Source organism: Schistocerca americana, chromosome 3, assembly GCF_021461395.2.
Source record: "Schistocerca americana isolate TAMUIC-IGC-003095 chromosome 3, iqSchAmer2.1, whole genome shotgun sequence".
In the NCBI taxonomy this organism is placed as follows: domain Eukaryota; kingdom Metazoa; phylum Arthropoda; class Insecta; order Orthoptera; family Acrididae; genus Schistocerca; species Schistocerca americana.
This window is the reverse complement of record NC_060121.1, coordinates 106,130,864-106,157,096: the sequence shown is the minus strand read 5'-3', so window position 1 is coordinate 106,157,096 and position 26,233 is coordinate 106,130,864. Positions and strand designations below refer to the sequence as shown.

The following is a 26,233-nucleotide window of genomic DNA, read 5'->3' as shown; positions in this document are numbered from 1 at the left end:
TTTTACTAAGGAATAATTAATTATTTTCCCTATTCTTTGGAACATTTCAAAATCCAGCATAAAATTACATCATAAGCAATTGCTCAAGGATGCCAAAGTGGCACCTATCAAACTTACCATTCCTGAGTATCCCTTGATCATATAAAAATTTTGATGAAAACTTTATATGAAATGTCACAGTTCGGTTCTGAAACTACCAGATTATTAGCAAACACATATGTTTTAAGGCAAAATTTTGACCTGCACAGTGTATAGTACAGAAAAGATTTATAACCCTGATTTTGCTCATTCAAAGCCACCTGCTGCACGATGACACGGAACACATTGTGTTCAACGTTGCCTAAACATTGCTGTACTTTGTACATAAATGCTTGCTCCTATCTTACCTTTTAAGTCCCTAATTTTGACAAGTTGCTGTGTTGCGGTACTGTATTAGAAAGTGTATTCATGTGCCAAAACGTAGGCTTCGGAAATGAAAATGAAGCAAATGATTTAAAATTTATGTTTCCTGAAAGCATTCATTTCCTGGAGAAATGTCACTTTAGAAACACACTCCTGTTATTTGGCAATTAACAATTGAATGAACTATTCACCATTGAAACCGTACGAAATGTTCTCAATCTCTTTTACTTTCGAAACTGGTCGCTTATGTTATTTCTAGGAAGTCCTCTATTTTGTGTTCTACAGTCATCCATGGTTGACCACAAAGCTTATCCCATCGCTGCTTCGAAATAATATTATTAGGAATGGGGCCACGTCGAGCTCAGGTTAGCTGACATCGTTGGTGGTGCTATGGCGATCAGAGAGTTCCCTAGCGCCGAGTAACTAAGCACTGATAAGCTAAACGTAAAGTATAATGAACTAGTATACGTGTTTCGTGCCAGTACCACTTGCGAATTGTCCATTATACATTGGGTAATAGTATCACAATCCAAAATTGAACAGTGCGAAATGAAGTGACTTGATCTACACTTAGTCAGTCTCGCTGTTCTGTGCATGTTCGCGAATGCTTACTCCATTACGACGCTGTAACGTTAATTAGGAACACAGGGCCACTTAAAGGAATCGGTAGTGCAGGTAATACATAATCGATTCAGATTACTTTGGAGGCTTTCCTCCGCATCGTTGCTCCTCTTGACTGAAGCGATTTACGATCACTGTTGACCTGGGATCAGACAATAACGTTCTACCAGCCATTTCAATGCTTGTGCTAGATTACATCAGCGGATTTCCGTCACTTAATGCGGGCTCAAGGGGAAATGTCCGTGGCTTTATAGAGCTGACATTAATAGTAATGGTGGCACGTTGTTGTTTAGAAGATGCACAGTTATACGGATTTTTATTGTAACTGTGATGAACTTATTTCGTTTACACGAACTAACTAGAACAAGGCTCCGTAAAAAAAATCACTTTTTGGACGGGATATCTCCAACGGAAAGGAATGCTAAAATGTTTGGATTTACAGGAAGTTTCCTCCTTCATTTGCTACAGTGAAAGATTCGGAATTAAAATGAAGCGTCCATAACTGCTCTTGAAGATGATTCGGATGAAAGGCGTCCCAGAATGCAACAACAGATGCAAATGTCAAGAAAATTAAAGTAAAGTACTATTGCAGTACTCGCAACTAAACATGTAAGAAACAGAAGAAAATTAACAAAATAAAGTAATATTGCATTAGTCGTAACTAAACATGTAAGAAACAGGTGACGTCATAGACGTATTAGAATTAACAGTCCAATTACCAAAATGGACTTTTAAATACAAAACATTTTTGTGCAAGACGACTGCCGATTGTTTTAATAATGGCAAATAAAAAATTAAAGAAGGGAAACAGGCTTTAATAAATCATATTGATGTTGTGTTCCGATTTCTTACATCATCTTAAAGAAGAAACAGCGATCAAAGTGTGGGTCTAAAGCCTTCGGCTCCGCACTAAACACGGCTGATCAAATTGATTATAACAAAAAATATTTATAGAAATCATTTTCTATACAAAAGAGCTTTTTTTTTCTTACGTAACACCGGGTAAGAGTTAAACATGTACTCGCGGCTATTAGGCTCCTCTTCCGGACTTACTGGTTGATCAGAATGTGAGAAGAGGTCTACTGTGGGGATAAAACTCTAATCAGGTGAGTGAACTTTTTCGAAATGTACTGTGGATTGAGGAATTGATGGTTCATTCAGCCTGGTTACCGGTAAATAATAAAATTCTGAGGAGGTTATCTTTCCCTCTTTCTCTACAGCTTTTCTAGATCTCAGCAGGATCTGGACCTGGAACTTTACTTAGACTCACTTATTCCGGTACTGCTTCACATTCTATACTCATGCTCATAAATTAAGGATAATGCTGATATATGGTGAAACAACGCTCTGGTGGGCGGTTTGCGGGTTTAAATCACCTCGGGGTATGACCATGCGGTGCACGGTGGCGCTGGCAGCAGTCCACATACACAGAGGTGTGTTGCTGCACGTCAGACTACGGTGCAGTAAGTGTGAATATGTTTTCAGACGTGCTAATGGTGACGGTGTGTTGAAAATGGCTCAAAGAACACATATTGATGACGTTATGAGGGGTAGAATACTAGGGCGACTGGAGGCTGGTCAAACACAGGAGGTCATAGCACGGGCGCTCCGTGTGCCACGAAGTGTGATCTCAAGATTACGGCAACGATTCCAGCAGACAGGAACGTGTCCATTTGCTACAGTACGGAACGTCCACAGTATACAACAACACACGAAGACCGATCTCTCTCCATCAGTGCCCGCAGACGGCCACGGAGTACTGCAGGTAGTCTTTCTCGGGACCTTACTGCAGAAACTGGAACAGTTGTCTCCAGACACACAGTCAACAGACGACTGAACAGACATGGTTTATTCGCCTGGAGACCTGCAAGGTGCATTTCGCTGAATCCTGGTCACAGGAGAGTCCGTAAAGCCTGGTGTCAAGATCACAGTATATGGTCATTGGAGCAGTGGTCCCAGGTTATGTTCACGGACGAGTCCAGGTATAGTCTGAACAGTGATTCTCGCCGGATTTGCATCTGGCGTGAACCGGGAACCAGATACCAAACCCTTAACGTCCTTGAACGGGACTTGTACGGAGGTCGTGGTTCGATAGTGTGGGGTGGGATTATGATTGGTGCACATACACCCTTGCATGTCTTTGACCGAGGAACTGTAACAGGTCAGGTGTATCGGCACGTGATTTTGGACCAGTATGTCCGCCTTTTCAGGGGTGCAGTTGGTCCCATCTTCCTCTTGATGGATGATAGCGCACGACCCCACTGGGCTGCCGTCGTGGAGGAGTGCCTTGAAACAGAAGATATCAGGCGAATGGAGTGACCTGCCTGTTCTCCAGACCTAAACCCCATCGAGCATGTCTGGGATGCTCTCGGTCGACGTATCGCTGCACGTCTTCAAACCCCTACGACACTTCAGAAGCTCCGACAGGCACTGATGTAAGAATGGGAGGCTATTCCCCAGCAACTGCTCGACCACCTGATCCAGAATATGCCAACCAGTTGTGCGGCCTGTGTACGTGAGCATGATGTTCATATCCCATATTGATGTCTGGGAACATGCGCAAGAAACAGTGGCGTTTTGTAGCACATGTGTTTCGGGACGGTTTTCTCAATTTATCACCAATACCGTGGACTTACAGATCTGTGTCGTGTGTGTTCCGTATGTGCCTATGCTATTAGTGCCAGTTTTGTGTAATGCCATGTTGTGTGGCACCACATTCTGCAGTCATCCTTAATTTATGAGCATGATTCTAGTTCTGTAACTGCAGGATCTGCTTCATCTGCGTGCATTTCTTTCGTTTTTGTGCTATGTTCTTTTTCCTCGGTATTGTCTGTGTTTTTGTAAAGTTCTTCACAGTATCCCATCCTTTGGAGCCCACATGGTAGCACTAAATATTAATATGATACTGATCATTCATGAGAGATAAAACGACTGTGACGCTACTATTATAAATAGGTAAACAAAGTTCAAAAAACTTATTCCTTTGTTACACTGGTATCAGAAAACATTTACTGTCTAAAATAAAAGAATCAAAGGTTACTCACCTGTATGATGGTTGCAAAAATAAACGCGAACGAGAGGAACACGAAGAAGTCGAGGGCGGTGGGGTAGGGCACCTTTGGGAGGTCAGTCCTGGCTTCGAGGCCCAGAAAGGTCATCGTCAGTACCGTCGTTATTCCTGAAAAAATACCGTCGTATGTAGCGATGTTTACAGAAGTACAGGCATTCGAGCATATATCAGTATAATACACTTGATAAATGATACAAAGCACAGTAAATCTGTAGCTCTATAGGTCTTGCCGGTGAAATCAAACATTTCTGTAAGTGTGTGTTGGCTATTGATGTATGAAATTATAAGCTAAAATATAAGGATGTACAAAACACTGTCAGAGGAACCAGAAAGGTTTTCGCTTATGACTTTCGACTAGGTCGTTTCCGGTTCATTTATCCTAGTCCATCATCCTTGAAGTTTATAAAATCATCACGAAATCATCATGGACCTTTATTAGATGTCACAGGACGAAAGTATATGAAAATTTTGTTGCGTATTATGTTGCTGCGCTGACAGTATTCTTTCGATTCTTGGGGGCATCGGTCCAGAAATTTATTTCTCTTACGTCTTTTTGTACAATCGCCAGCATCTTCTCTGGCTTATCGTGTTCGTTGTGTGTACGCGTTTCAGGGTGTTTCTTCCATTTCTCCAAGCATGCTCCTCTCAAATATCTAAATCAATTCTCCACTTGCAGATTTTTCGTCCAATGTTTCTGTCAGAGTTCCACAGCCAGTAAGACACTAACATGTGTCTACCAGACGGCAATGTCTTCTATAGGCGCCGCACCTTATCTTGTTGTTCTAGTATCACATTGCATGCTGCTTTAACTGTCCCCTTAACTTTGAACTTCCTGTTTGTAGCAACACACACTGCATTTTTTCCACATTATTTCCCTTTGGAATTTCTAAGCCATACTTTCGACGAGGTTCCTCAGGTGAAGAGATTCAGATGTTTTTCATGAACTGAACGTCGATATCTCAGCGAACAAAGGAAACAAAACTGATTGTTTGACTGTTTTCGAGGGCGGGTGAGTGCATATCATAGTCATTGTAGATGGAACATAAGCTTGTTTAAATAAGCATGTGTGAAGGAATCAATCATGATTTTGTTGAAGGAACAGTCTATGTATTCATTTGAAATGACTCAAGTGAACCTTGAACTTCGTAAATCAGGATGCGCTTTCGCCAATTTTAACCCACTCTCTCGATCATTGGACGACTTTCCTCAGTCTATATTTGTCTCTGGTAGACTTATTTCGATGGAGACATTTATCTTGCTTCTTCTAAAGTGCTTCTCATGTCTATCTTGTATCAGCTACCTTGTGATCCCAGTTCAAGCAATGGAAAATCCAGGATGAAACAAGGACAATATTATGGAAAGGAAAGAGTCACCAATCAGAGAGGATGCTGTTCCGCGGACAGGCACAACAAAAAGACTAAACATGAGTGCTTCCTGTCAGAAGGTCTTATGAAATATACATACATAGTCACGTAAGAAACACTCGCAAACATGCATGACCACTGTCTCCTGCCATCAATCCCTCGATTGCCAGAGACAGTTGTCATGTACGTGTGCGAGTTGTGCTTGAGTGAATGTGTGTACGTTTTCTACTTCATGAACCGGCCTCGACTCCAAAGCTCTCACGTTTAGTAGTCTTTCCGGTGTACCTGTCTTGACTCAGTATTTCCTCTATATGGTGAGTAGTACTCTATCCTTTTCATAATACACTACTGACCATTAAAATTGCTACACCAAGAAGATGACGTGCTACAGGCGCGAAATTTAACCGACAGGAAGAAGATGCTGTGGTATGCAAATGATTAGCTCTTCAGAGCATTCACACAAGGTTGCCGCCGGTGGCGACGCCTACAACGTGATGACATGAGGAAAGTTCCCAAGCGATTTCGTATACACATACAGCAGTTGACCGGCGTTCCCTGATGAAACGTTGTTGTGATGACTCGTGTAAGGAGGAGAAATGCACACCATCACGTTTCCGACTTTGATATAGGTCGGATTGTAGCCTATCGCGATTGTGGTTTATCGAATCGCGACATTTCTGCGTGCCATGGTCGAGATCCAATGACTGTTAGCAGAATATGGAATCGGTGGGTTCAGGAGGGTAATACGGAACGCCGTGCTAGAACCCAAAGGCCTCGTATCACTAGCAGTCGAGATGAGAGGCATCTTATCCTCATGGCTGTAATGGATCGTGCGGCCACGTCTCGATCCCTGAGTCAACAGATGGGGACGTTTGCAAGGCAACAACCATCTGCACGAACAGTTCGACGACGTTTGCAGCAGCATGGACTATCAGCTCGGAGACCATGGCTGCGGTTACCCTTGACGCTGCATCACAGACAGGAGCGCCTACGATGGTGTACTCATCGACGAACCTGGGTCGCATCCGTGTTTGGCGACATCGCGGTGAACGCTCATTGGAAACGTGTATTTGTCATCGCCATACTGGCGTATCACCCGGCGTGATGGTATGGGGTGCCATTGGTTACACGTCTCGGTCACCTGTTGTTCGCATTTTGAACAGTGGACGTTACATTTCAGATGTGTTACGACCCGTGGCTCTACCCTTCATTCGAACCCTGCGAAACCCTACATTTCAGCAGGGTAATGCACGACCGCATGTTGCCGGTCCTGTACGGGCCTTTCTGTATACAGAAAATGTTCGACTGCTGCCCTGGCCAGCACATTCTCCAGATCTCTCACCAATTGAAAACGTCTGGTCAATACTGGCCGACCAACTGGCTCGTCACAATACCCCAGTCACTACTCTTGATGAACTCTGGTATCGTGTTGAAGCTGCATGGGCAGCTGTACCTGTACACGCCATCCAAGCTCCTTTTGACTCAATGCCCAGGCGTATCAAGCCCGTTAGTACGTCCAGAGGTGGTTGTTCTGGGTACTTATTTCTCAGGGTCTATACACCCAAATTGCGTGAAAATGTCAGTTCTAGTATAGTATATTTGTCCAATGAAAATCCGTTTATCATCTGCATTTCTTCTTGGTGTAGCAATTTCATTGGTCAGTAATGTATTGGCTTCCTAGCGTGCTAGGTAGCCAATATTACTTGCGAACCTCTCTACTGTTTCATTAATTCCCCAACTACTTCAATAAGTCGATCCATCATCCTACCACAATCCGTACATCCTTTCATCTACCATTCATCTCTCCATCCATCCGTCCAACCAACCAACCATCATCTACTGGGAAACTCAGCTGCTTAATGGTTAGATTTGCTCATTTACCGAGAGAGACGCGGTCGGCGGTGGCTTCGCGGTTGAGCCAGAAGGACACCCACGAGAGGACGACCAGCAGCACGCAGGGGCCGTACACCTGGATCAGGAAGTTGCCCATGTGCCGCTGCAGGTGGAAGCTCACCAGCAGCATCGAGTACTCGCCTGCACTCACAGACACTCACCCTTAATGATACAGCCGAACACACAACTGTTATACATCTGTTACTGCAATGTTTAGTTTGCACGCTGTATGGGATAAAAATACTGGGGATACACTGACAGAGGGGGTGTGTTTTGATTAAATTTTCGTCCTTATGCTGCGAACTTATTTTCAGTACAGTCAAAAGCTATTCCTACACATGATGACTGGTGTGAGTACATAACTTACCGACATCTTTCGGACGTTATAACTGGCATGGGAGGAGAATGTATTTATTTTTATTTGGCGTATGGTATCTACAGAGTAAAATTTCACGCATACTATTAATTACTGTAATAAACGAATTTCAAATACATTATTAAATGATTGATCGCAAACAACAATATGCGAAAGATTAGGGAGACATCCACTGCAGCTGTTACAAGTCCACATCTAAGCAGGTCACCCACTAAACAGCACGTGGAGTAACATTCATGATATCCCTCCATTGCCGGCCGGAGTAGCCGAGCGGTTCTAGGCGCTACAGTCTGGAACCGCGCGACCACTACGGTCGCAGGTTCGAATCCTGCCTCGGGCATGGATGTGTGTGATGTCCTTAGGTTAGTTAGGTTTAAGTAGTTCTAAGTTCTATGGGACTAATGACCTCAGAAATTAAGTCCCATAGTGCTCAGAGCCATTTGAACCATATCATTCCATTGTCCTTCAGACCTCATCGTAGGGCATTCGAAGACCAAGTGAGGGATTGTTTGTTCTTCTGCACAACAGTCGCATCGTGGGTCATCAGTGAGTTTCCATTTGTGGAGAATGGCCTTACACCTGCCGTGGTTAGTTCTCATACGATTATGTCTGCACCGAGTTCTTCTGGGCATTTGCATTCCTTGCACCGGTATCGAAGGATCAAATCAGTGATGAGAGGATGGTGATTATTTAGTGACCAGTATTGCCTCCATTCCCTTGCTATGTCGTACCTTTCTGGGAATTTGAGGACTTCGTCTTCCCATATAGGTTTCCTGGATTTTAGGCTGGTAGTTGGTAGATGGTCCAATATTTTTCGGATAGGTGTATCTTCAGATACAAGGGGTCATTAATTTTCTTCCATTCTCGGATAGCTGCTTGTTGCCTTCTGAGGGAGGGAGGAGCTATATTGCAAAGGACATGAAGCCAGGGAAGTGGGATTGATTTCAGAGTTCCTGAGACAATCCTCATCGTGGTATTAAGCTGGACATCTATTTTCTTCGTGTGTGTGCTCTTGTACCAGACTGGGGCGCAGTATTCTGCCACAAGAGATTGTGCTGCGGTGCGTAACGTGTTAGGCTGAGCTCCACTGGAGGTTCCAGCCATCTTTCTTAATATGTTATTTCGATTTTTGTTCTATTGACTGGTTATTTGTAGGTCTTTCTTATAGGTTAGTGACCGGTCAAGAGTGATTCGTAGATATTTTGGATGGCTGTTGTGCGTCAATCACTCATTGCAGAATGTTACTTGTAACTCTCGTCTTGCCTTATGATTGTTCAGGTGGAATACGCATACCTCAGTTTTATTTGGATTTGGGCAGAGCCTCCATTTCGTATAATACTGGTTAAGAAGTTGAAGGCCCGTTGACAGAGTAGCTTCCCGCTCTTCGAATATCTTACTCTGAGTGGCTATTGCGATGTCATCTGCATAGCAGAATTTTTGCGATTTAGTTGCTGGCCTGTCACTCGTGTATACGTTGAAGAGAAGGCGAGCCAACACTGATCACTGTGGGAGCCTATTGGTTACTGAGTACGATTTACTCGTAGATAGACCTACGTTCACTCTGAAGCAGCGATTTTCCAACATGTTTTCCAGAAGCTTAGTTGTCTTGCGACAAGGGATCGCTTTTTTCAGATTGAGTGTGAGTCCGTCGAGCCAGATGGTATCATAGGCGGCCGAGAGGTCCACGAAAGCCACACAGGTTTTTTACGCCCTTTGAAAGTCTGACTCAATGTATGAGGTCAAGGCAAGGACTTATTCACAGCATCTCCGTTTGTTCCTAAATCCTGCCTGGTCTGCGGGAATTGGTCTATCTATGGAGTCATATATTCTGTTGTACAGCAGTCTTTCTAATAGCTTGTACCAAATTCTCAATGGGGCTATTGGCCGATAGCTAGATGAGTCATCCTGTGGCTTTTCTGGTTTTAAGATTGCGAGGAGTTAGGCTGTCTTGAACTGATAGGGAACCCGGCTGGTATTCATGATGTCACAGTAGAATTGTCTAAGCCATGCACGGGCGGAGGGGCCTAGGTGTCTGATGAATTCAGGGAATATTCCGTCTAGACCGGCGGGTACGATGTGTAGACGACTTCCAAGACGGTATACCCCGGGAAACGGTCCGTGACGACGGAACGGCAAACAGTCTACACTCAAGGCGACCGAACTAGAATTAATTTCTCTCACGGTCAAGAAAATCTACAGAGGAAAATGGGAGGGGCATCATGCCAATAGATTACACAGAAATTTGGCTTCAGTGTAATGACTGAAGAGCGAGTCGTGAAGAGAGGACTCAGGCATAGATCCTTCAAGAAGATCGACAGGACGATTAGATATAAGAAATGGGCTCCATACACTCGCTTTGTACTCTCCAGCGAGTCCTGTGACCTCGTCTCCGAATTCGCCGTCTCTACGTGGCCGTAGACTCAACTCGTGAGTCTCTGCCGCAGCCTATTCGTCAACGCAGCCTCTTGTCTGGCACGAGGTGCAGGACTCGAGTCGATCAGAGAGGAGAACGAGTACACGAGTTCGCAAGTATAATCGCGTGCTCGCTGCATTCCCGGTCTATATACACCGTTCACGAAGAAATTTCCGCCGTTAAACTGTAAATTACTATTTATTTATTTCACACTGTCATTATTTTGGCTTTACAGCTATTCCCAAGTGCAAGTGCAAATGCCGCAAATTGTCCGACCTGCCTAAATGATAGAAGCAAGCTATATACCAGTACAACAGGTAATCGTTTAGCGGTGAATATTGTTCTGTTTACATAGTGTGTTTCCGTAAAAGCTTGCAGAAATATAACAGGACACAGAGAATGCTCCTCTGAATAATTTGGCATAGGAAACCTGGGGTAGGAGAGAGAAGCCAGCTTAAGGGGATAAGGAAGTAACCTTGTGTACCCCTTTCTCTAGGTCTGCAGCTCGTGGTCTAGTGGCTAGCCTCTGGTTCACGGGGTTCTGGGTTCGATTCCCGGCGGGGTTGGAGATTTTCTCTGTCTGGAGACAGGGTGGTTGTGTTGTCCTCATCATTTCATCATTGTCATCATCATCATTCCTAACAGTGGCTAGATTGGATTGTGCAAAAATTGGGACTTTGCATGGGCGCTGATGACTTCGCAGTTGAGCTCCCCACAAACCAAACGTCACATCACACCAGCTTTGTCTAACGTTACTGCTTTCTAGTTTATTTGCTACTAACATGAACACAAATTTACACGCACTGTGCTGTTTAATTATATGTACAGTCTTTATTTCCTGCAGGAGAAGAAGGAGGACGAGCCTGATAATCAGGAAGTCATGTTGCAGGTTGCGGGTTTTGTTTACTTGTCCATGTGGTGGCTCTGTTGTGTCGTATTTACATCGTCCCATGACAAAACGTGCTATGAGTCAACGACAGATCCATTCATTATCCCGTACTATACAGAGACGTACAGCACGACACGATAAAACAGTACCAGTACACTGTTTCCTGGTTGCTGGAGTAGAAGCGGAGGTCCTATTCCATGGTCTGCGAGTCACCTGACCTGAACCTCCTTGATTATTTCCTACCCCCGATATATGAAGTCACTTGAGTATGAGACCACAGAGGATACGAAGCTGGAATTAGTTGCCAGAACTGTAGCTGCCTGTGATGCGATTCGAAACACACAACGGACATTTGTCAGGGTGCGTGAAAATCTTGTTCGGCGACGTCATTCTTGCTTTGATGTTGATGGCCGTCATTTTTAGCACATTTTGTAAGATAAAGTTTAAACGGTACTTTTATTGTCTCTTTGATAGTATTTTTAGTTAACTAATGTAAATGAAAAAGTACACAGTAATGAGATTTTTTTTCCTATTATCCCCTGGTTTCCTACCTCAAATTGTTCAATGCAGCATCCTCTATGTTGTATTAAATTTTCACACGCTCTTACGGAAACACTCTGTACAATTATTGATAGAGATTAAACGTTTCCGAAGACTGCTGTAAGTTTATTTTAATATTTAATATCTATTCGCAGAACGTCTATCAATTACACTGACGTATACGAACTTCCGAAGATTTACCGAGTGTGTAACTACAATACCAGAACACATGACAGGATCATGAAATGCGTGTCAACTGAATTTTTGCCTGCATGTCCAGATTCATATTGTGACCCATCCTTTGACCACATACCACCGATTTATCAGTAGCAGCTAGGACATAACATCTGGCTCCTCGGAATATAGCGGCTGCCGACTCGCAACATAACAGCAACTGAAATCAAGGCAGAGTTCAGACTGTCACCGCGAACAGCCGATAACAGCTTACTGCGAGCTGGGTTGACATGTCGTGCTCTCACTCATCGTTTACCACTGATACCGTATCACACACAACAGAAACTTGCAATGCTTGTAGCCAGAGTCAGCTGGGTCATTTAGTAACATTCTAAAATGTTCAGCGATGAGTCTCTCTTCTGTTTGTTGAGTTCGGGTCGACAAAGACGTGTCCGTAGACGATCTGATGTATTGCCAGAGAGAGAGAAACTCTCGAGACCCATACCTTTCCAACTCCTGGTACCATGTTGTTAGCAGCCATTCGACGTGGAATCAGGACTCATCTGATGATACTTACAGGGAGGCCGAATTCTCGCCATTGTGTGGCAACCGTGGTACGTGTAAAGTACCCCTTCTGTTCTAGCCAAATTTTATTTCAGAACAAAAACACTCTGGACTGCGAAATTATTTAATGTCAATGACATGCTTCGCCATTTTTGGGCATTATCGGATTGTTTACAAAAAGAAGAAGCCAAGCAGATATAAGTGGAGGAAAAGGGCATGGTTCTATACTGCACAGCTACAAAGACAACGTGAACTAAAGGCAATAAAAACTTACATAAATGTAGCTGGTATACGTGCCTCATCAGTCATAAAACCACTTGAATGTAGAACAGTAAAAGTAGCTGGATACGTGAGCCATCAGTCATAAAACTACATACAATGTAAAATAGACACCAATGTAACCATATACATAATCCATAAGTTATGGAACATCTAAAGCATGAAGTGGACTAGTGACAGGAGACAAACAACCAGAATAACACCGAGATAGTAGAAATATGTGGCAGAAAATTTTTTCACGATTATTGCTCGTTACTTTGAGTACACAACAGCCGGCTCCCCATGGGGTACAAGTTGCAAACGTCACTGTCTGTATTGTCACGCACACAAACATAACTATGAGAAATTGACATAAAAGTGTCGGGTATAGTGCGGTAAGAAGTACACAGGTGGCGCGCATGACTGGCAAATGCACATTTTCGAAAACCAAAAGTAAAAGTAGTAATAAAATGTATATAAGCAAACCAATGCAAACACATAAAAGCAAGAAATAAAATAAAAATATAGGTACCCCCAAGTACAGAATAGGTAAAATGATAACACGCAAAACTATGTCATTAAAACTTCATCACAGGGAGTAAAACAGCTCAATTCTGGAGTACATTCATAGAATATGCATTCTGAATCGATGAAATTTCAAACAACGCAAACAAGAGACAAAAGTATTATTCATCGTTAAAATAAGGAAACATGTTATAAAATGTACACAGGTAAAGCCATCTACAGCAAACACTTATTAAAAATCCTCCTTTAAAATATGGTTCCCCAAACTTCCACACAAAAACCAACAAATTGAGAGTGATGCTGTTGACATAAAATAATCATTGCAGCAACGTCTGGAGCACTTGTAACATTGTATCATAATTTGTCTCATTACTGCTAATCAGTTGATCGTTCAGCAACCTGTCCTTTTTAACATCGACATGTTTAACACTTTCCAGCCTCTTGAGTAGATTGAACTTCTTCCCCTTCTTATAAAGGTGTTTTACTACCGGTGAAGAAGTTTTAATGACATATTTTTTCATGTAATTGTTTTACCTACTCTTCATACTTTTATTTTTATTTTATTTTTGGGTTGTATGTGTTTGCATTGATTTGCTTATATGCATTTAATTACTAGTTCTACACACTTTCGTTTTTCGAAAATGTGCCTTAGATGCTCACGCGCACCACATTTGTACTTCTTGCCATACTGTACCCGACCCCTGTATCTCAATTTGTCGTAGTAATGTCTGTGTGCGAGCCAATACAGACAGTGACGTATGTGGCTTACACAGCGGTTTTGTAAGTGTGGCCATATCTCGCACTGCCACGGCGGAGCTTTCAGGTGTGCTCAAGGTAACATACAATAACCATGAAAAATTTCTCCGACAGATATTCCCACTTTTTCGGTGTTACTCTCATTGATTCTCTTCTTTCACTATGGCCACTTCATGCTTTAGGTGTTTCATGATGGATGAATTATGCTTCTGGCTACCTTTGTGTCTATTTTACATTATATGTCGATTTATGACATGGGTCACGTATCCAGCTGCTTTTACGTAAGTTTTTATTACTTTTAGTTCACGTTGTCTTCGTAACCACGGAAGATAAGGCAATCCCCTTTTCCTCCACTTGTATCTAATTGTTTGGTTTCTTCTTTCTATAGACAATCTAATGATGCCTCAAAATGGCGAAACGCATTATTGACATTAAATAATTTCGCTACCGAGACTGTTTTTGTTCTGAAACACTTTTAAACTGGTTGCTGTAACAGCCTTCCATGATGGAATGAGAAAATTTTCTCATTTTGTTTCCTTATTTTCCAGTTTTACAATTTTGTATCGCATCTGCCGATATCTCACAGCATTTAGTAAGTAAAGCGGCACTGCAGAACGCACACAGTCTGGAGTAAGATTTCAGTTCCCACGCTGGCGCCGGCCGGAGTGGCCGAACGGTTCTAGACGCTACTGTCTGCAACCACACGACCGCTACGGTCGCAGGTACGAATCCTGCCTCAGGCATGGATGTGTGTGATGTCGTTAGGTTAGTTAGGTTTAAGTAGTTGTACGTTCTAGGGGACTGATGACCTCAGATGTTAAGTCCCATAGTGCTCATAGCCATTTGAACCATTTTTGAAGTTAAGTCCCATAGTGCTCAGAGCCATTTCAACCCTTTGAACGGACGCTGGCTGCAGGAGCCTGTGGCCTAGAGCATTGCAGCGGCTTGGCGAAGCCGAATGAATAGCGCTCGTCTAGGTCACTCGCTATGCACGCGCATACAGAAACACGCGGCTGCCAGTTCACTCACTCCGTATCATGCGGCGCTCACTCACCGAGCGATGAGTAACAGCCGCGTGATCTCGCCATGCGGATAAGGAAGCAGACACTAAACAGGAACTTAGTATGGCTCACCTGTCTGCCGCCGCGGCTGTCAGAGTCCACAGTAGCGCGCTCGCACCGTCGACAAAACGTAGCGGCACAATGACCCTGGAAAGCTTTCATATGGATTTAGAATTAGAAATTCTTTTAACTCTCGATTTTCCACGGTTTCCATGGAGAAAGTGTGCACTGCATGCCTTAACTCCATCCGAACAGGAATTGAAAGGCCCAACGCAACTGACCGACCGCCATGTCATCCTCAGCCTATTGGCAGCACTGGATGTAGATTTGTAGGGGTATGTGCAGCACACCGTTGTCAGTTTTCGTGACCGGAGCCGCTACTTCTCAATCAAGTAGCTCCTCCATAGGCCTCACGAGCGCAGAGTTCATCCCTCTTCCACAGCGCCCAGGAGACTGGATGGTCACCCATCAAAGTGCTACGCAAGTCGGACAGCGCTCCGCTTCGGTGATCTGACAGGTACTAGAGTTATCACTGCGGTACGATCGTTGGCTATTACCATAGTACAACGAAAATTAAAGTGATAACCGAATATTGAACGTTACTGAATATCATTGTTTCAGTTGTGGAACTGTTTATATCTGCGAACCAATAGCTGATGAACTAATGCTCACTTTGAGTCAGCTGCTAAAATCGAACCGGCTTTTAGACATATTTTCTTCAGAATAAATTAATAGGATTTACGTTGAGAGTGTGGAGAAAGACTAATTGTAAACTTCGTTTATAATTAACGGAAAACTTCAAACCACACCGTTGGCTTTCATGAATAAATCGAGCAAGTGAACTAATAGGACTCGTTACATTTCATAATATGAACAGACAGAGAAAGGAAGCGAAAAGGGTAGTGATGAAAAGAGATGAGTTTTATTCGAACAGATTTCTACCTGGATTATTATTCGAATAAGCAGGTCATTCAAACAAATTTATTCCCTAATAATTTATTTGTTACTTAAATAACTAATAACATATAATGGAACTGTATTTGTTTCCTTCTTGTACAAAATTTGTATTTGTTCCCTTGGCTCAGTGCAGTTTCTGTTTCATAAATAACTTATTAATGATTTGTCTAGTGATGTGGTTTTGTGGCTCAGTGACTGGAGTTCCAGACCACAAAACTTAGGCTTATGATCCGATACGTGGTTGGTCCAACTATATTTTCTGTTATAATCGTTTCTCTCACCTATAACAATAAGAATAACGCCAAGTCAGGTTGCACTGTATTTCGGATTACGTGTTGAAAGGCAGATCCCCCTCTTCCTGGCTGTGTCTGTTAGGAGGTAGGAGAAGTGAAGGGTACACCACCATGTAAAGTAAAGCACTGCAGTGCTGAACCCATCCTTCACGTTGAGCATAGCTTTACTTGGTCTACAGCGTAACAAATGAAACAGAAAATTGTTTATAAGCGGACGGCCTCAGCAGTTTGGGCTATAAAGCACTAGACAGTCACAACCTTAAGCAGTTAATTTTGTAATCCCGCTGACGGTCAGTCGTGACTAATCAGCCGAGTGAGATGGACGAGGAATATGTTACGCCTTTTTTCGCATAAGAAACGTACTTTACTATAATTATTTTTCCGTCGTTTTACTTGATTGATGAGGTATTGATTATAAGCTCACTTACATAAAAGTTACAGTGCACGGAATCTGTAGTGACTCGCAATGTTTATGTAATCGGTTTTGCATTAAAATCTCGTTAGTAGAAGTTTACAAATATCGGGAAGAAACCCAATATCAAACAAGGGAATACTGATACCATGCGTCATTGCTGGAGACGAGGCATTTGGTACATCTGAATATTTAATACTTCCATGTGGAGCAAGGAGCTTGACAAACAATAAAAGAACTTATAAAAACTGGCTGTCTCGGACCAGGCGGTTTATAGAATACACTCTTGCAGACAAGTGGAGAACTGAGAATTTTCATGGTTCTATGGATGTCCGAGATGAATCCAACTGCCGTAATAAATGCATGCTATGTTTTACAAAATAATCTTCCAGAGAGAGACGACTATAAATTTGATGACATATTGTACGTCCCTCCAGATCTGGTGTTCTACAAGCAGTCAAAAGCCATCATAAAATATATTTCAGGATGCAAGGAAGGTCTGACTGTTTCGGTACTGAAGGCAGCCACGTAAGTTCTCAATGAAACAACGTGCTCACAAGTAGCAGAGTCGACCAAGATGGCTGTCGCAGCAGCCCAGTACGTGGGCTGCAATGAACGACTTTTATTTTTGTTGGCTCCCGCAGACGGCCTGGCTAGTGCTTTACAACCTTCCTTCACTACCGACTCGGCCTCCTTCATCTGTCTCTGCACCTACCAATGCGTCTCCTCCTTCCACTGCTAATGGTGCAGAAAATCTGCGTAAGCAGCCAACGATGAGAATGCAGGCGACAAAAACCCTCAGTCTTCAAAACCTTTGTTAGATTGCTAACACTATCGGATAGCTGAATTGTAGTGCTACAGAATGAATGACTGAAGGAAGAACTCAGTGGCCCCTAACGATTACCATCTGCAGACTATTAATGTAAGGTCTCCTAAAACGTTTATGGAATACTGCTTGGCTTCCAGAGTAATCTAAAGTGTTTCAGGATTATCTCTGACTGAGCTTGTTATAATATGAACCAGTATCTCAATTCGACATCCGTCTATGCAGTTACATAGAGCTTTGATATTCAAAACTTTCGGAAGAGCCACTGTGTTCGAGCATATACAAAGAGTTGATAATATTGCCGCACGCTTGTAACTTGTGCAATATAACAGTGACACGACGCAATTGTAAGATGTTTTTCATCTTTATCATTCACAATGTGAAAGCAAGCAGTCCGAACCTCGTGGTATTGCGGTAGCGTTCTCGCTTCCAGCGCACGGGGTCTTGGGTTCGATTCCTGGATGGGTCAGGGATTTTCCCTGCCACGAGATGAGTGGGTGTTGTTGTGCCGTCTTAATCGTCATCATTCATCCCCATTAGCGTCGGAAGAAGGCAATGGCGAACCACCTCCGCTAGGACCTTGCCTAGTCGGCGGTGCGGGTCTCCCGCATCGTCCCCTACACTCCTCGGAGTATGGAACCTCATCACCATTACCAGTTCACCTTTATTGCTGTCCATGACAAGGGCAGACTACAAGAAAATCAGGGATAAATAGCCAACGTTTCAAAAAATGTTACAATCTAAAAGAAGATTTCTTAGTAATACGATTTGAGAAATGAAGTTATAGTCAAATTACAGCGATTTATTTTCAAAAAACTACAGCAAAATTGATGATTTATCAATTTTTGGTGAAGAAGTCTATGAACTGAAAGTCATGAGTAAAGACGAATTCAGGAGCGTGTAGAACATATTTTCTTTAGTGTCATAACGGTAAATCTCCATAAATCAAAGTTTCTGATGAAACGTTTCAAAATCAGAGTTGTTCTGAAAACTAATTTAAAAAATCGAAAAGTACATTCGTTTAATGAATAACAGACGATTGGAGCTACAAATGTAACTGGATTTGAAATTTGTATGTTATCTTGAACACTTTTTATTCACGTATGACGAATAAGTGGTTTTCTTAGTGTGAGTGAATGATGTCTCGAATAATATTTGTTATTCACGATTAACGAATAGTAATTCAGGTCTGTATTCGTCATTCGCCATTCACACAAATTTCGCCAAGTCTGGTGCAAAGCGGAGTGCATCGCGCACACGCATACTGTAAATTTGCAGGCTGTGTGGAAGTGTGTACAGGCGCGTGAAATCCACGTGCCTCCTGTGCCAGCTGCACGTACCTTCGGCAACTTCCGCCAACGTTCGCGAATCGTATTAGCGCTCTCTGTCGCACGCCACACGCGTGTATGTAGCACACGACAGGCCACGCGGCTGTGGACCCCTACTGTGGACAGTATGGCGTTGCCAGTAGCCGGTGTTGTGTGGTGTTGCTGCTACATATGAGAACGCCTGCTACGTCAGCAGCGAGGTACGTAAGGTAAGCACAGTTATTCTAGCTAGAAGCAAGTAATCTTGATTAAAAAATATTTGATACTAACAGTCCCAATACAGATGTTAGATAGGTCATAAGTACTTTCTTACAACAGCATTACAGGGCAAAAAGACGATCGCCTTAATAAATAAGTGAATAGTGTTAAAGCCAACGCAAAATGCACGAAGGGCTATGAAGTATCATGAGTGTGAGTACAAGGCACAGCCCGCACCACAGTTGCCAGTCGTTTTCGGCTAATCATTACTAGTTGGGGCGATGTAATCAATTCATAGTTTTTAGTAAATAAATACATCATAATGGCATCCCTTTTGAACGTTATTCCGAGTTATATAGCTTCCCCTTGATCACTTAAAATCACCGGAAGTAGAAATGCACTTCACAGATTAAACGACGGTGTTGATACTGCTTCTGCCAGGGACTTAAACTACGAGAGCCTCTCGGGAAAATAGGTAGTAAGAATCCCACAAAACGACTCATTGAGATAGTTCAAAGACGGATTGTCTTCTTCTCCGCAAAACTCGGGTTGGAAAAGCGCGAGCAGACGTATTACTGTACGTCTCTTATCCCATTGCTAACTCATTGGCTAAAGTGACACATTTCTGGACGCTTACTGCATGTGGAGGTTTCTTGCATACACCCTGTTGTATCCTTCAAAATGGTTGAAATGGCTCTGAGCACTATGGGACTTAACATCTATGGTCATCAGTCCCCTAGAACTTAGAACTACTTAAACCTAAGTAACCTAAGGACAGCACACAACACCCAGTCATCACGAGGCAGAGAAAATCCCTGACCCCGCCGGGAATCGAACCCGGGAACCCGGGCGTGGGAAGCGTGAACGCTACCGCACGACCACGAGCTGCGGACATTGTATCCTTCATGACTAGGGTAGTAAATGGCATATACCAGTAGTATAATACAAGACTTCAAACTGCAGTTCACACCACAAACACTTTGAGGAATGTGCAGGTCCCTGACTGAGCTGCCTGTTCCCCTGATATGTCACACACAGAAATGTGTGAGATTTTGTGGAGAGGCGTATATTTTCACACTCCATTAGAATTATATTCATCCCTTCAGCCGCTAATGGGCGTTGATATATATCAGCGGGGACAGATGAAAAAGTGTGCGCCGACCGGGGCTCGAACCCTGGATCTTCTACTTACATGGCAGACGCTCTATCCATACGAGCCACCGAGGGCACAGAGGATAGAGCGACTGAAGGGACTGTCTCGCGCACGCCTCCCGCGAGACCCACAATCTCACCTTGTATGCCCACACACTACATTCATAGTGTCCCACGCCAACACACTCATTACTTGTGGAAGACATTCTTATCAAGTCCCGTAAGCCTTTGGGGAATATGTGTGCATCCGCACAGAAAAAGAAGGTCATGGCCGGTGTTGCCAGAACTACATACTTATATGGATATGGTGTCTGTTCTTTCGGACATGTCCGAAAGAACAGACACCATTGATGACCTGCAGAACTGAATTAGAATTATATTAATACCTTCAGCTGCTAATGGCCATTGATATATATCAACGGGGACAGGTGAAAATGTGTGCACCGACCAACACTCGAACCCGGGATCTCCTGCTTACATGGCAGACGCTCTGTCCATCTGAGCCACCAAAATGTCTGAAAGAACAGACACCACATCCATATAAGTATACAGTTCTGGCAACACTGGCCATGAACTTCTTCTTCTGTGCGGATGTACACATATTCCCTGAGCTCTTACGGGACTTGATAAGAATGTCTTCCACGAGTAATGAGTATGTTGGGGTGGACACTACGAATGTAGTGTGTGGACATACAAGGTGAGATTGTGGGTCTCACGGGAGGCATGCTGGAGATAGTCCCTGCAGTCGCGCTATCGTCTGTGCCCTCGGTGGCTCATATGGATAGAGCGTCTGCCATGTAAGCAGCAGATCCCGGATTCGAGTCCTGGTCGGAGCACACATTTTCGCCTGTTCCCGTTTATATATACCATCGGCTATTAGCAGCAGAAGGTATCGATTTCATTCTAATTTCGTTCTAGACGGCTCCAGGTCATCAATGGTGTCTGTTCTTTTGGACATGTCCGAAAGAACAGACACCATATCCATATAAGTATATTTTCATACTGGGCTGCTGTTAGTACCATTTAGAACTGACACAACATGTGCTACGGCCATGGCAAGACATTCCTCAGGGTGATACACGAACGGTGTTTGCTTTCTTGTCATAACGAATAAAATATTTCTTTATTTCTTTCATTTATTTACTTATTCCACATGCAGCATGGCAATGTAAAGCTACGTCTTTGAAGGATAAAATGAAATTTTATCTCTAGAATTTCAGATCCTCAGTCTCCTCTGTTCCACGACCACCAATTCTTCATTGTCAGCACCCACTCAACCCCCACTCATCACATTCTGCAGCTCTTATGCTTGTAGCTGGTCACAATGTGGATAAAAAAAAGGTGGCCAGTATGTCTCAATAGAGAAATCCCATCAAATATAGGGGACTAAATTCATATGAGAATTCCGAGGGAACAATGTCGGTAGAAAATTTACTGGGGAGACAACGTCAGTGTCCAGTGACAACGGTAACTTGCCCACAATTAACGACTGTGGCACCTTTGTGCGAAATGTCGCTGTTGGCATTTATAATCCCTCATCCACCCTACCACCCGTCTAGACTGTGTTTTTTACCCATGTGTTGCCCCTCTGCTCTTTAGTGCTGCCCTTCAAAAGCTTCTTTGTGCCTCATACCAGATGCGACCAAAATAATTAATTTGATCCGTAGGATGTGCACTTCCAGGGCACCCAAGCTCATGAAGGCTTCTCCATGAAAATTAGGGACCTTTGGAATCGATTCGTAGCACGAGCGAGTGTACAGCCGATATCACCGCCAGATCCTGAAGAAGGTCGCAGACTAGCGAAGAAACTGCTGTATACTTTGTTTCACCACTGAGCTGCAGAAAATTTTGGCGTTAGTCAAGACCTTCCACATCCTACGATCTCAACGGAAGAACGTATTCTATCGCAACAGACTGTTATGTCAGACGACGGCAGGATTTTCCATATAAAAACACGTCTTATTCCCTTATACTATGAAGTCTTATACAGAAGTGTAACGAGGATGATAAGCGTTGCAGAAAAGAAGGCAATTCCTTTTGAAATGTAGTACTACAGAAGAACGCTGAGTGTTAAGTAGGTAGACCTAATAGGTAATGAAGATGTAATGAATCGAACATAAGTTGGCTAAGAGAGGTAATGGACTGATTTCAGACTGAAGGATATTGGAATAGTAAATTTTTTAATGGAACCAAGTATTTGAGGAATGGTAGGGCGAAGTGTTTATGCATGTATGAAGAGAGATGTGGAAGGTAGATCAGCCTGGAGAGTTCGTTCAAATCAGTCTTTGGACTGGTGATTACAACAAAAACAACTCTCAAGCAAAGCGACAAAATCCACGCCATTTTAGGTACGACTGTAGCATCCATGCCCACAGCCAGAAAAGCAAATTCTACAGCTCATCTGTTACGATTACACGGTGCATAAAGTTCAGAGTGCCTCCAACCTTTTAATTGGGCCCCTCTGTGTCATTCCACAGTACAGACGGTAGCGCATACGTTTCTTTCCCGACCTCTCCCATGATGATGTGATGGCAATAGTGTTACACATTGTTTGGTGTCAGTTTATGTCGTCAACTTTTCAAACAGATTTTCATTCCATCATACGTATTCCTTTTAGCTAACTGATAGAGGTGGGCCAAACAGTTATCACGAAGTAAAAGTTATCGCGGTTATAGTACTGTTTATATTAGTTAATCTAAATATTTGTTTATTACTCAGTTATTCTTACTACCGAATTTTCCATTCGGAGGGTACAGTTAAATAACAAAGTAGGTGGAATGCATCAATTTATCAGTATAAATAAAACTACGAGTAATGTGAAGTGGCAGAAATGTCGTCTGAATCGTGCCATAGGCTTGGATAATTAACTTTTCATTACATTGCAGTTGATGTTGAAGGGTTTCGGTGTTTCATTTTCCATGAATATAGCCTATCGGTCGCTCTTAGAAATCAGTTCTCGAAACTGCTATAGTAATTATACGAAATATTATTACAAAAGTATTAAACCTGGAATGTGAAAGTCATACTTTTACAGGTGTGAACAAAGGTGAAAGTTGAAAACTGTAGGCATAATTAGAAACTTTTTCTGGTGCTATTCACTTAGTGCAATAGGTTTAGGGCCATGAAGTACAACACAAAAATAAAATTTAATATGGTAGATTCTTTTACACCAGTGCAACATATTCCGTTTGAGAAAATTGAGAACATGATAATTAAGTTTTATGTGAGATTTCAAAATTCAATCGCTTTTTGCTACATTTCTTCAGCTATCGACAAGGTCTTAACTTTATAGTGTGCGAATGGCTCATTACGTTTAATATTATTTAGAACATGTTTTTTAAACGGACTAACAAGTATAAAACAACTTTCCCTAGCCCCATATAGATTCCTAACCCCATAAAGATTATCCTGATAATTTGTTCTTGTGAAGCTTTAATAGGTATGAAAATATTTGTAAAACGAAAAAGATAAACGTAGATACGTATAATAGATGATTTATGGATGAACAGTTCACGCAAGGGACTAACGGATTTATTGCACTGTAAACGATATCAACTGCTATGTGATTTCTCTCGACGACAGCTAGTCTGTATAACCTTTGGGTGTGCCCCACATTTTTCGTTTTAAATTTTACAAGTATTACAGCTATTAAAAATCACAAGCACCGTTCTTTAGGATCATCAGGATGAAGACAGAAATCTGTGTGAGGCTAGGAGAAATTATTGTATACTTTTTAGTCCGTTCTAAAAACGTGTTATATTAACAAGCTTTTTTGTAAATAATTATTTTCTATTTTTTAGTCTTGTGTGTGTGAAATTTTTCAGTACTTTCAAGCATTTTGGTGACATTACAGCAAAGTACTTAGAAAATTTCAGGCTCACTTCAGTTTCTCTTCATCTGAGTTAAACAATGGTGCTTCTAAATCACGGAGCGAAAATACCATGAAGGTAAATATGAAAGATATTGGAGGTCACACTGAGGCTTACCAGCAATCGGTCTTACATGAAACATTCGTGACTCCAACAGGAAAAGCAGGAAAAAGCAGTGGTGCCCTGGCTACCCTCCACCACACACCAGGAAAGAAGGCGATTGCCATCCGCTTCAACCTATGTTGAAAGTTTCAAGTTTCTACCTCATTGCGAAGGTAATTTAATATCAATGTGTAAAGAACATCATTAATACTGAGGAAAAAGTATCCTCTGCCACACACCAGACAAGCAAGCGTGTTATTATGGATTGTCATTCGCTTAATATCGATTGTCATCCGCTTTTGAGCAATTTCAGTAGTTTCAAGTCCCTGCCACATCGTGAAGATAGTTTAAAATCAAGAGCTAGGAACCCTCTGATGGGCGGCGGGTATTTCCATTGAAGTATGAAAGTACTTGTTGGACATAATTATCATCTTCCAGGTTACCAGTAATTGTAGCCCGTAGCTCCCAAAGAAAAATTTCGTTAGATGGTGTGCAGTCTGACAGTTATAGTAGTTGGTTGAAACCGATGTACTCAATCGTAACTGTCACGGAAAAAGAGCTTATAATCATCTGCTTACAGTCATTTCCTTTGTTGTTGTTGTTGTTGTGGTTTTCAGTCCTGAGACTGGTTTGACGCAGCTCTCCATGCTAATCTATCCTGTGCAAGCATCTTCATCTCGCAGTACCTACTGCAACCTACGTCCTTCTGAATCTGCTTAGTGTATTCATCTCTTGGTCTCCCTCTACGATTTATACCCTCCACGCTGCCCTCCAATGGTAAATTTGTGATCACTTGATGCCTCAGGACATGTCCTACCAACCGATCCCTTCTTCTGGTCAAGTTGTGCCACAAACCTCTTCTCCTCAATCCTATTCAATACCTCCTCATTAGTTACATGAACTACCCACCTAATGTTCAACATTCATTATGGTCCCTCTACGTAGTCACATAGCACGAAACCGCAGTACACGCTCCGATAAACGATGGCGCGTGGTCTGTTATTTCTATGAGCTTTAGAATACCTTACACACGGTCAGTCCGTCTACTCACTTCGCTCATCCGTGGTCGGGTCTCAGATGATGCGAAAGCATAGCACGCAGTTCGCTTACCAGATGACGTCACGCAGTTGGTAGAGTAACTGCTAGGATCAGATGAGCGATAACTACAGTGACAGCTACTTCTCAGTAACCGGTTGTTTCTATCAGTTAGGTTATTTTTTGCCACTTATTAACTTCGTGGACAAACCCTTTACAAACTCTGCTTTGAAATGCTTTCTTTGAATGTGGCTCACTGCTGTGGCATCAGCGTTCGGCGTGTAATTATGACACTGAACAAGACAACACCGTTTCACGCCAACGAGTGAAACAAAACAAAAATAAACAGTACTGTTACGGATACACGAACTCCTATCGATTAGCAAGGTTTGCCCACGTTATACTCTCGGCGTTAGCGAAGTTAGTCGTTTGATATACGAGTTGCCTAAAGTTTAAGTAATAAACGGGAGACAAAGTTAGTTTCTCTCTCCCTTACTAATTCGCAGTTGCCGCAACCAATTCTTCGTTATCCGGGTAGCTGTGTTAATTTCCTGACCATCGAGCTTCCCGTGTGAACTCCGCAAGTTTAGCACTGTATCCTCTTCTGTATCGGATGAACAGCGCCTTGTGACTCGTTTTCAACGTTTATCTTGGAATACGCGGGAAATCTCTACTTTCAGCGGAATGAATACAGTCTGAGCATCGGTTCTCTCATTAAACATGGCAGTAGATTTCGAACAGTCTATTGGAAAAGCTGCAAGAAATCTCATAATTTTAGTTCAATAGTAGCCTCTCAGAGCGAACGCGTCTTTACGTGTAGAGGTCAAGTAATTATCTTACGAGTATTTGTAACGTAGTATCCTATTTCTCTCTGAAAAGCAAACACACACACACACACACACACACACACACACACACACAGCAGAGTCGTAAATGTAAGAAAACGTATTGAACTTTCGTCGTAGTCAAAAGCGAAAAAAATCACGGAACCAAACTTAATATCGGGAGCAATCTGTGTTACTATACAAAGACAAGTCGGTGTTTAATGTTGTTATCGAAAATTTCGAAAAGTTTTCGACCGATTTACTTCTACTTTTTATACGATACTCTAATAAACATTCGGACCGGTGCAGGCTATCTCTTCTACATATAACT

General features: G+C 42.6%; 1 protein-coding gene across 1 annotated transcript in view; it reads right to left on the bottom strand.

Annotated features, from left to right (window-relative positions):
* The window catches only part of LOC124605895 (gamma-aminobutyric acid receptor alpha-like), a 352,032-nt gene that overhangs the window by 30,220 nt on the left and 295,579 nt on the right, over positions 1 to 26,233 (bottom strand). The window contains exons 8-10 of the mRNA XM_047137842.1: positions 10,089 to 10,108; positions 7,339 to 7,491; positions 4,068 to 4,201 (exon numbers count right to left, since the gene is read on the bottom strand). Coding sequence (XP_046993798.1) covers positions 4,068 to 4,201; positions 7,339 to 7,491; positions 10,089 to 10,108 — 307 coding nt within the window. The remainder of the gene's footprint in view (positions 1 to 4,067; positions 4,202 to 7,338; positions 7,492 to 10,088; positions 10,109 to 26,233) is intronic.